The following is an 11930-nucleotide window of genomic DNA, read 5'->3' on the forward strand; positions in this document are numbered from 1 at the left end:
AACACGATCATCATGGCTCAGAGAAGTTCAATGCATTTAAGAGTCACTAGTATTGTCCATCCCTGACGTAGGAGGGGCTCGCTGACGAAGACATGCCCACATACCACAACCAGAGTGCTGATTGGTTGGCTGTGCTTCTCAAACGCTGTTGCAAACATTTTACGAACTCTTAAGAGGCTAAACCTTCAAGTACAATCAACTTTACAGACTTTTCACAGTCCCTACCGTGAAGAACTAGAGACGACAAAAAAAAAAGAAAAAAAAAAAAGACGAGGAGGATGAGGAAGAGATATGACATTAAAATATCAGCAGAATACAGTCTGAGCCCATTCTTACACTTTCAGATGACAGTGCGCTACAAAAAGACAGATAAAATAATTTCATCATAATGATAACAATAATAATAATAATATCTTAATATTAATTCCATTTATAAGCTATAATAACTATTTACCGCATGTAATTTTGACTGTAAGACAAACAATTAAAATAATATAATATGAGAAATTTCTGCATTGAGACAATTTTAACAGATTAAATCAAATACCAATTCAGTCCTGTATATAACCTAGACACCCATAAGCCCAAACTAAAAATAAATAGCTAAAATCAAGCCTAAACTTGAACTTTTTATGCATTAATCTCTGATTTTCAGTGCAAATGTTATCAAGGTTTAACGTTGTAGATGAGAAAGAGCACAAGCTCAGGAGTAACAAGAGTGGCTCGAGAAGCCGCTGCATCATGCTTGACTCTCACTCTTTCCTCCTCCTCTCTTTCGATTAGTTGAGGCCGTTTTCAACTCTCTTATTTGTCTTTTTCTCTGCATCTCTACTCCAAATCCTTTCCTCTTCCCCCTCATCTTTCTGTTCTCTTTTGCTCGTCTGTTTCACCCTCTGATCATCGTCTCAACTCTCTTCTCTTGCTCTCCACCTTCCTGCCAGTCTTTTCACATTTTACGGATCACCACTACTGTGGTGAGCACCCCGGCCAGGAAAACACCAATAGTCTGCCATGTCGGGGTTCCGAAATAGGAGCGGATTCCCTCCTGAGGGAGAAAAAAGGGCAAATTTGACCACATTTAGCTTTAATTCAAATAAATAAATAAATGAATCAATTAAACAAATTAAATAGAAGTGACGAACACAGAAGTGCAGAGGAGAGAGCAAAACAAAACACCGGTCATGAATTAGAAGTAAAAAACTAGTATTTGTAAAGAAAAATGTCAGAGGATTTTAATATAAGCCAAGAGGAGACTGGTTTTCCTTTGATGTAAAAACTCTGTTTTCACGAAATTATCATATTCTCACCAGAGCTTAGGTTACACCTACGTCATCCACTGGAACACCACTCTTTAATGAACCTACGCACGACAGTTAATAGAAGCTAGAGATTACGGTTTATAAAGTTTTAAAGCGGACCTATTATGCAAAAATCACTTTTATAAGGTGTTTGAACAGTTGTGTGTGAAAACATCCAGCCTATAATGTTAAAAATCCACCAACTCATTTTTTTATAATCTAAAAAAATCATAAACAGTCTTTCAGAACGAGCTGTTTCAGATTCTCCCTCGGTTCACGTCACCGAGGAGAAAAGGTCCCGCCCATTTGTGACGCTGCCCTTTAAGCATAAGTGCTTTGTTTTGGGATGCACTAATGAAAATAGGAGTCTCCATAGACTCCCTCCATCTGAGCCGCTGAGGACACTGTGGTTAAGTTTCATTGTCTAAGGAAAAGTACTGGAAAAAAAATCGGTAAAGTCCCCAATAGTGTAGGGGTCAATACCAATTCGTGCACGAACGTCAGCTCCAGACAAAGTAAGTATCATGCGTTTGTTTTCCAAATTGCCTTTCTGAAAGAGCTTCTTGGCACTCTGTAAGGCTAATGATGCTAAAGCTACCATTGTCTCTGTCTGTTTTCACTGGTGCTGCCCATGAAAGATCGTGAATAGAAATGTGGTTGTTAAAAGTTGCATATGAAAGCAATGCGAGTCAATCGCTTGAGTTTGTTGACCTCATAATCACGAGTGGGACTTATAAAGTTTGTGATAGCATGCCATGCAACATGAGACTAGCTTGTTATTTTTAACAAAATAACCCGCCGTGCTCCCCGTCTGTGTAATTCATAAACGCGAATTTATTATGCACAGTACAATCAGATGACTGACGTTTAAACACAGTACGTTTTTCTGTAAAGATAACAGGCTTGTACTAATAGTGGAATGTTTATTTGCAAAGGCTAGCACTGCTAATGACAGAGCTTGAGCTCTTGAAGCTCCGCACCAGCTCATTTGCATTAAAGCAACACACTCAAATACAGCGCGTTTTGGCTTATACCCTAAAAAGTGGCAATTTTAACAAGCTATAAAAAAATTATCTGTCAGGTATTTTGAGCTACAACTTCACATACACACTCTGGGGATATCAGAGACTTATTTACCATCTTGTAAAAAGGAACATAATAGGTCCCCTTTAAATATGAATATTTTTTCTTACTCAACTGCATCGCTTTACTTCAAAAGGCCTTTGTTAACCCCCTGAGTCGTGTGGAGCACTTTTTATGATGGATGGATGCACTTTTTTGGCCTTCAAAATCTTGACCTTAATTCACTGCCATTATAAAACTCGGAAGAGCCAGGACATTTTTTTAATATAACTCCGACTGTATTTGTTTGAAAGAATCAAGTCATATACATGGGGTAATTTCCATATTTGGGTGAACTATCCCTTTAATAAGATTTTATCAGAAAGTATTAGGTTCAATGACATTTCTGATTGTTTCCATGACAAAGAAAAACTATTTTAAATAGAAGGAAAAAAAAAACTGCTTTCATTTTAAGTTCTTAGGATTGTACTTGTTTTTTTCCCCCTCAAAAATGCTTTACATATTTAATTCGAATGGCTTAAAAAAATGTCTCTTAATGAGTCGTGTGGTACAGACAACAAGTAAAAAGAAATCACAAATAGATGTTAGTGTCCACACATTAATCATTATTTAAAAACAGAAATAAATATACTTTTAATGGTACTTTTTTTAAACAAATACCATGGATTATTAATTTAGAAATTTAACTACGTTTCAATCTGACTTTTTTGCTGACATAATTATTATGCTGACATAAATATTAGTCAATAATTGCACAGCCAAACAATAAAACCAAATCCTTAGATTAAATAGAAAGAAGAACAGCATTTATTTGAAATTTAATCTTTCGCAAGGTTGTAAATGTCTTTAGTCACTTTCAATCAATTTAATGTGTCCTTACCAAATAAAAGCGTCAATTTCTTTAAAAAAATATACAGTTGGGCAAAAAAGTATTTAGTCAGCCACCAATTGTGCAAGTTCTCCCACTTAAAAAGATGAGAGAGGCCTGTAGTTTTCATCATAGGTACACTTCAACTATGAGAGACAGAATGGGGGGAAAGAATCCAGGAAATCACATTGTAGGATTTTTAATGAATTAATTGGTAAATTCCTCGGTAAAATAAGTATTTGGTCACCTACAAACAAGCAAGATTTCTGGCTCTCACAGACCTGTAACTTCTTCTTTAAGAGGCTCCTCTGTCCTCCACTCGTTACCTGTATTAATGGCACCTGTTTGAACTCGTTATCAGTATAAAAGACACCTGTCCACAACCTCAAACAGTCACACTCCAAACTCCACTATGGCCAAGACCAAAGAGCTGTCGAAGGACACCAGAAACAAAATTGTAGACCTTCACCAGACTGGGAAGACTGAATCTGCAATAGGCAAGCAGCTTGGTGTGAAGAAATCAACTGTGGGAGCAATTATTAGAAAATGGAAGACATACAAAACCACTGATAATCTCCCTCGATCTGGGGCTCCACGCAAGATCTCACCCCGTGGGGTCAAAATGATCACAAGAACGGTGAGCAAAAATCCCAGAACCACACGGGGGGACCTAGTGAATGACCTGCAGAGAGCCGCCAGGGACTCAAATCCTGCAGTGCAAGACGTGTCCACCTGCTTAAGCCAGTATATGTCCGGGCCCGTCTGAAGTTTGCTAGAGAGCATTTGGATGATCCAGAAAAGGATTGGGAGAATGTCATATGGTCAGATGAAACCAAAATAGAACTTTTTGGCAAAAACTCAACTCGTCGTGTTTGGAGGAGAAAGAATGCTGAGTTGCATCCAAAGAACACCATACCTACTGTGAAGCATGGGGGTGGAAACATCATGCTTTGGGGCTGTTTTTCTGCAAAGGGACCAGGACGACTGATCCGTGTAAAGGAAAGAATGAATGGGGCCATGTATCGTGAGATTTTGAGTGAAAACCTCCTTCCATCAGCAAGGGCATTGAAGATGAAACGTGGCTGGGTCTTTCAGCATGACAATGATCCCAAACACACCGCCCGGGCAACGAAGGAGTGGCTTTGTAAGAAGCATTTCAAGGTCCTGGAGTGGCCTAGCCAGTCTCCAGATCTCAACCCCATAGAAAATCTTTGGAGGGAGTTGAAAGTCTGTGTTGCCCAGCGACAGCCCCAAAACATCACTGCTCTAGAGGAGATCTGCATGGAGGAATGGGCCAAAATACCAGCAACAGTGTGAGAAAACCTTGTGAAGACTTACAGAAAACGTTTGACCTCTGTTATATACCCTTTGTTGGCAATGACAAAGTATTGAGATTAACTTTTATTGACCAAATACTTATTTTCCACCATAATTTGCAAATAAATTCTTGAAAAATCAGACAATGTGATTTCCTGGATTCTCCCCCCCCCCCCATTCTGTCTCTCATAGTTGAAGTGTACCTATGATGAAAATTACAGGCCTCTCTCATCTTTTTAAGTGGGAGAACTTGCACAATTGGTGGCTGACTAAATACTTTTTTTGCCTAAACTGACTAAATTGACTTTTGAATGGTTGACTTCATGTTGTTTTGTGTATTTTGTTTATCGTGGTATCAGTGGATTTGGTAAAGGTCATTGTGGCCCGTGTTAAAATATCACATCGTCACCCGATGTTTCACATGATTTTAAGGAAGTCACTGTGTAAGGAATTCACTGTCAAGACTTACCCATCCACCCTGTTCCCTGATCCAGTTAATAACGTGTTCCTGAATGTAGGACATAGTCCAGTTTATGATGGTTCTGATAATGTCAGGAATCTTGGTTATAATAGCCTAGGAGTACAAGAATTAGACAATTAATTTAAAACATCAAAACAATGCATTTCGATACGAGATTAACCTCATGTAGGTCTTCACCTTGATGACAAGCCGACATGCAAAGTAGAAAAGCGCCACCACTCTGCCCCAGTTGAACTTCCCATCAGAGAAGATCTCACGGGCCACTTTCATGAAGACTTCTTGAGTTGGTTGAAGAGTGGAGTCATTTAACATCCTAAATCAAAATGACAGTGGAGAGGTATGGATGAGTTGCAGCACATTGCCATCCAGTGGGCATTTCTGAGCACAGCAGGAGGCTCTGTACTTAGAGACAGTTGAGATGTCCTCCGCAATCAATTACCTTTGCAGCTGCACATTTCCATCCAGCTCATCTCCAATCTGCTGCAAACACTGCGCAAGACGTTTATGGCTGGGGTCACACAGCTCAACACCACCCAGCTGACTTCGGGTTAATTCTGCTTCACCGTCTCCATGGCGACGAACTCGCTCATAGATGAAGCTGTGAGAGATGGGACGAGATGACCGAGGTAATGAACAAAAACAAACACAGAGAACATGTGAAGAAGAGATAAGATGATACTCACTTATTGAGAAGAGTAGCTCCCAAAGCAATTATCTGGTCATTGCCAATGCCTTCAAATATTGGAAATAAAAATAATAATGAAAAACCATACAAAATCAGGAGGAAAGACACTTAGAGTGAACCAAATGGATGTAAAATATATTCAGCTTAAAAAAACAGAAGTACAAAGTCAATACACAGGTCTAACACCACCATTGTGACCTTAAAAGTGAACAGATAAGCAGCTGACAGTGGAATCGTTCCATATTGTTTGTGACATGACTCAGCAGTGTATGTATAATTCAGCACACATTTGGTTTCAGTTTCCTGGTTAGTAAAGTTGATTTAAAGAAACTAATATGCATGAGCTGTCTAATGGAGAAAGAGACTCGCACAAAGCTAAATCCCTCAAGTACGTATCATAAATAACTCATTGCATGTATCAGTTCACATATTTAAATATTCAAATAAAACAAAAGACTTTAAAACTTCACTTGACATGAACACAATACATACAGGCTGTGTCGCAAAACTAGTGAGCTGCCTACCTAGATAGCATTTGATTACAGATACCTAGAAATTAAAGTAAGCAGCTTGGAAACAAACTCCATTTCAAGTCTTATTTAAGTATTTATAACTAATTTAACTAATTTGGCACATATTTAAATTGCATGAAACACTAGTTGAAATATTCTTGAAATTTTGTGACGTTTTATCATTTAGGGTCATAAATGTGCATGCAACATTTCTGTAGATAGATGTGTTTGGTAAAGCTGCACAAATATTGTGTCTATGATGGTGTTGGGGACAAACTGATCCCTTTTGGTTTTCATGAATTTCACCAAAATTCAAAACTACTGTCTTAGAAAGTGTTCATGTAAACACAGCCAGTAATGTCTTGAGTGAATGTAAACAATTTTGGGAAGAAATAAAATAAAAAAACAAATGAAAAAATACATTTTGACTGAATACTTTATTCAATTTCTACAGTATATTTGGACTAACCTACTAGAAAAATTAAAGCACTTTATTTCCTTCGTGTCTATGTTCTATTGTATTTTTATGTCCTATTATTTGTTATCTATTTGATCTTATTTTATTACAGAATATTTAGTTGTTTACTTCAATAATAGCCTGTATCAGTAATTGTGATATTTCAATAGCATTTAAAATTACAACAGAAATGTAACAACATATGTATGTATATTTGTGAAATAAAATTAAGATTTCAGTCATATCATCCACACTTTATATATACACATCAATTTGACCGCATAATACAGGGATGTCCAAACTCAGTCCTGGAGGTCCACTGTCCTACAGAATTTAACTCCAACTTGCCTCAACACACCTGCCTGGAAGTTTCCGACATGCCTAATAAGACCTTGATTAGCTGCTTCAGGTGTGTGTAACTGGGATCAGAGCTAAACTCTGCAGGACACCGGCCCTCCAGGAGCAGGATCTGCCAGAATACAACTGGAGGGCCTATTTTATTAATACAGCAGCAGGATTTGAAATAAATAGTTCATCCAAAAATGACAATACTGTCATTCACTCACCCTCATGTTGGTTCAAACTTGTATGTGACGATGTTAGGCAGAATGACAGCTTTGGTGACCATTCAATTTAATTATATGGAAGATGATGCAATGTAAGTGAATAGTGACTGACTAGACAGTGACTGTTACACTGCCTAACATCTCTTTTACTGTCCCACAGAACAAAGACAGTGATACAGGTTTGGAACATATGATTAGGCAACAAAGGTGACCTTTTTTTGTGAACTATACCTTTAAATCGACAGCAACCCATCTCGAGACCTGTACATGGCCAGCTATAGCTGTGATGATGAGTGTTTACTCCCCCCTCCTAACAGATCAGCACTGAAACGATGATGTCACCTCTTCTGGAAATCAACAACATCGCGGTATCGGGGCATGTGAGCACAGCCAACACAAGCGCACAGAGGCTGTGTCTCAAAAATAGCGTGCTGCCTATCAAGACATGATCAATTCTGGGCATCATAGGCGCATTCTGAACAAATCGACCGTTTGGAACGCTCCTGAGATGCTCATCCGTTCTTTTGGAACGCTCGTGATGGCCAAAACTGTTGTTTGGGTAGACGGCTCACTTTGGGATACAGCCAAAGGAGACTGTGGTTTGTTTGTTTAGCTCGTGTCATTATCGTTAATCATCTGTAGCTCTGAACGCCGGATCGTCCGCCGGTGATCGGTATGTGTACAGACATGTTTCAGACAGACAGCGGTGTTGTGACAGTGAACGGCACTGAGCAAACTCCCAGTTTGCAAGATAAATACTATCCTCATACACATTAAAGCGTCGGTCTAGGTACTCTGTCGGGCATCTGAGTCACGAATCGGGAAAACAGGCGAAAATCATCATTTGAACATGAAAGCGGCACTTACCCGTATCGCCTCCACCCGACGGCGCTGCCATATTAGCACGAAAATAAGTGAAAACTCTTCCGCTGCGTGACGTCAATTTTTGGACAGGAAGGAAGTCTCTCGCGAGTCGGATGCGGCTCACTTCAAATAATAATAGAGATTTACAGGAAACGTTCTTGACATATTATAAAGATATCATCATTAATATGACAAGCTAGCAGAACAGCATCTGCACCAAATTGCATATTTTGCTCAGTTTGGGCTTCAGAATGTAACTGAAGTGATTTCTTCTTCGAATATGAGTTCAATATTCTCATTATATCACACTATTAGCCATAAACGCATTATCACATAAAAGACACACATGCAAACTTTATTATATATATATATATATATATATATATATATATATATATATATATATATATATAATCTTTACTCCATCTGTGTAGAATCACATTAAAGATTATATTTCTTTCAGAGCATACTTTTACTGAATTTAATTCATGCCCAAACATAAGTTATGATATTTATAATAAATGTGAACCTAAACAAACTGTTTTTATTTACATCACGGTAAAGAACAGTGTTGGGAAGGTTACTTTGAGAATGTAATTGTAGATTACAAGTTACCCTATTAAAAATGTACTAATTAATGTAAGTATTTCAATTATTGCAATATAACTGATTACGTTTTGATTACTTTTCTAAAATGTTAATGTTTTCAACTGTTGGTCATCATTTTCAAACATGTAAAGCAGGCAGGGCTAATCTTACAGTAGTACTCAACACTGATTACTGTCACCTTAGAAATCCTTCATCGATTTAATTATAAAGCACAGCCACCACAAAATCAGACTTCCTTTCAGATCATACTGAGGTTAAATACAGATTTTAAATAATAACAAGAAATAGTTTAGTGGGTATGATACTGTTTTTGCAATCATATCTTTGCATAGCTATCACAGGAAACAGTTAACAGTTAGTATTAAAGTAATAAAGCATATATATATATATATATATATATATATATATATATATATATATATATATATATATAAACCTAAATAGGAGATAAAACAATTTCCGAATAAGCATTTGTCATATTCTAACGTTATATCCCAAACTCCTGAAACATTGGTGTCTCGTATTTTAGAGCAGTCACTGCAATTTATGAATGAAATTAAATAAATTTGCATGTGGAGGTGTGTGAAAAATTTAAATGTAAGATAACATTAACCCCCTTTGTAATCGTTAACGTTTTCATAAGTAACTGTAATTTAACTATACACTTTCCGCTCAGTAACTGTAAGTGATTACAATGAACTTTTATTTTATAATTAAATAACGTAATTAATTACACAATTAACTAGTTACTTCCCAACACTGGTAAAACATATATGAGAGATTAAAGAATTAAATACCTTCTCAACACTGAAATTAGACGGTGACCCACACAGTGTCGTTACAGCGATTTTTAAATTGTTTAAATGTAAATAATTAAATTATCACGGATTACAAACCTAACGGCCCCGCCCACAGTGTGTCGTCACGTCCGCGGAACCCGCTCTTCCGTCTGTCTCGCGCATGCGTAGTCCTCTTTACGACTCGGCTGGCGAAGATGGCGGACATACAGGTATGCGAGTCTGAGCGGCGTGGTCGTGAAAACGCGTTTGATTTCACGTTAAGCTTAAGCGCAAAGCCACAGATTCTGGTAGATAAACGGCAAAGAAACCACAATGGATGCAATCATGGCGAAATGGATCACACTGGGGACTAGAATATGTGTTTTTCGTCTCCGGTTAACGGGTAGGAAGCGTTGATGAACGGGGAGGCGAGCGGCCTTGCCTTATCCGACCAGCAGAAAGTGATTTTATTTAAACATGCAACTGTTTTTTTGGTTTCAAGCTATGATATAAATAAAATAGCTGTATTTAGTCTGCTGAATCTGTCTTATGTGGTAAAATAGCCGGATTTGTTTGCAAGGCATGGATAGCACATGGATGATAAGATGAAATAGAGAGCTCTAAAACTACCGTTTATGTAGTTATTTTTATAACGTTTGTAGACACTTTTTGTGGATTTGTACACGTGCTCTAAATGGGCATGAAGCTGCAAATGATGTTTATTCTCACGATGGTCTTCCAAGTCTCTCAGGCTCTGACGACACTGCCTTATGGCATCACTGATGCAGCATAAAATCCCTGAAGTGTTTTGAAATGTCTGTTTAATTGGGATAACACTTGCCTCTGAATGTTCTTCAGGTTTGGTGTAGGTGAGGCTATACTAATGGTCCAGTGGAAACCTTAATCAGAATTTTGTGTTCTGTAACTTTATATGAATATTATTCCAGCACATGCATTAGTTTGTCAGGAATATGACTGACTCTGTGCTTGTGGTGTTGTTTCAGAACGAGAGGGCTTATCAGAAGCAGCCCACCATCTTCCAGAACAAGAAGCGGGTTCTGGCTGTTGAAGGAAGTGGCAAAGAAAAGCTCCCACGTTATCACAGAAACGTTGGCTTGGGCTTCAAAACCCCCCGAGAGGTGAGCTTGTGTTCGCATACAAGTGTAACTTTTCATTGCAGATGATGTCTTTTCTCACGATGGTCTTCCTAGACTCCAAGAGAGCTCTGAGGATACTGCCTTTGGCAATACTGATGCAGTTGAATATGCTACTATTGTGTAACCTCAGTTGAGTTCAAATGACTAAAGTTCTTGTGCTTTACTTCCACAGGCTATTGCTGGAACTTACATTGATAAGAAATGCCCCTTCACTGGAAACGTGTCCATCAGAGGCCGGATTCTGTCCGGTAAGTCTGTAGTTTGCCAGCTAATTGTAGTTTTGTCAGGGCTGCAGATGATGTCTTATCTCACGATGGTCTTCTGAACCCTTGGGGTTTTGAGGATAATGCCTAATGGCTTTGCTGATGCTTCCCTGCATCTAATTTTGTTGTATCTTGGTCCTTATTGGAAGTCGCAGATTCTGTATGCTGGCCATTGATATACAGCGTATGTGAACTTATTTGTAATCACCTTTTTCCAGGTGTTGTGACCAAGATGAAGATGCAGAGGACCATCGTCATCAGACGGGACTACTTGCATTACATCCGCAAGTACAACCGTTTTGAGAAGAGGCATAAGAACATGTCTGTCCACCTCTCCCCATGCTTCAGGTAAAATTTCTACTTTGGCGCTTTTAGGGGCTGTAAAACTTGTGGACCCTTTTTTTGTTGTTGTTGTGGATTTGAACACATGCTTTAAATAAGTGGTGAGCTGCAAATGATGTTTATTCTCACGATGGTCTTCCAAGTCTGTCAGGCTCTGACGACACTGCCTTATGGCATCACTGATGCAGCAGATAATGCTTAAAATGTTTCTTTGCCCTCAAGGTGTTGGGGATTATTAGTAGTTTAGATTGGGAGATGTATGTATAAGTTTTAATTACTGAATGTTTTTCTTGAATATCACTAATGTTCTCCATCTGTTTAGGGACGTGAGCGTAGGTGACATCGTTACAGTTGGAGAATGCCGACCCCTCAGCAAGACGGTGAGGTTCAACGTCCTGAAGGTCACCAAGGCAGCTGGAGCCAAGAAGCAGTTCCAGAAGTTTTAGAACTGTTTTAACAATATGGCACCTCTGTATTGTTTGTGGGAAAGAAAATAAAAAAATCTGTATTTCAAGTCTGCAAGTCACTTTGCATAAGCATCCTTCTCTTATATCCCTGGACATTATATATTTTGGATATCCCCTTTAACACCTTATTCAAGTGACCAGCAGATATTTACTCAACTGTTTATAAACTTATAAATATTGTA

At 38.3% G+C, this 11930-nt stretch overlaps 2 protein-coding genes across 4 annotated transcripts; one reads left to right on the plus strand and one right to left on the minus strand.

Moving 5' to 3' along the window:
- Window positions 1-816: 816 nt before the first annotated feature.
- Window positions 817-8196, minus strand: LOC306867569 (apoptosis regulator BAX-like). Of its 3 annotated transcripts, none has more exons than XM_079413312.1 (7): window positions 8135-8195; window positions 7499-7611; window positions 5731-5779; window positions 5487-5645; window positions 5225-5360; window positions 5036-5140; window positions 817-1045 (listed from the first exon to the last, which is right to left on the minus strand). In XM_079413312.1, exons 2-7 carry the CDS (start codon window positions 7518-7520, stop codon window positions 947-949), a joined length of 570 nt encoding a protein of 189 aa, XP_079269438.1. In that variant the 5' UTR covers window positions 7521-7611; window positions 8135-8195; the 3' UTR covers window positions 817-946. The 3 variants fall into 3 exon arrangements, with proteins under 3 accessions (XP_079269438.1, XP_079269439.1, XP_079269437.1); XM_079413313.1 differs by having other exon boundaries at window positions 7499-7614; window positions 8135-8169; XM_079413311.1 differs by lacking the exon at window positions 7499-7611 and having other exon boundaries at window positions 8135-8196.
- Window positions 8197-9716: 1520 nt separating this feature from the next.
- LOC306869143 (small ribosomal subunit protein uS17) lies at window positions 9717-11795 on the plus strand. Its single transcript, XM_079415769.1, has 5 exons — window positions 9717-9749; window positions 10524-10658; window positions 10849-10924; window positions 11158-11287; window positions 11604-11795. Exons 1-5 carry the CDS (start codon window positions 9735-9737, stop codon window positions 11725-11727), a joined length of 480 nt encoding a protein of 159 aa, XP_079271895.1. The 5' UTR covers window positions 9717-9734; the 3' UTR covers window positions 11728-11795.
- Window positions 11796-11930: the final 135 nt, after the last annotated feature.

Source organism: Barbus barbus (genome assembly GCF_936440315.1).
Source record: "Barbus barbus genome assembly, chromosome: 4".
Taxonomy (NCBI): Eukaryota; Metazoa; Chordata; class Actinopteri; order Cypriniformes; family Cyprinidae; genus Barbus; species Barbus barbus.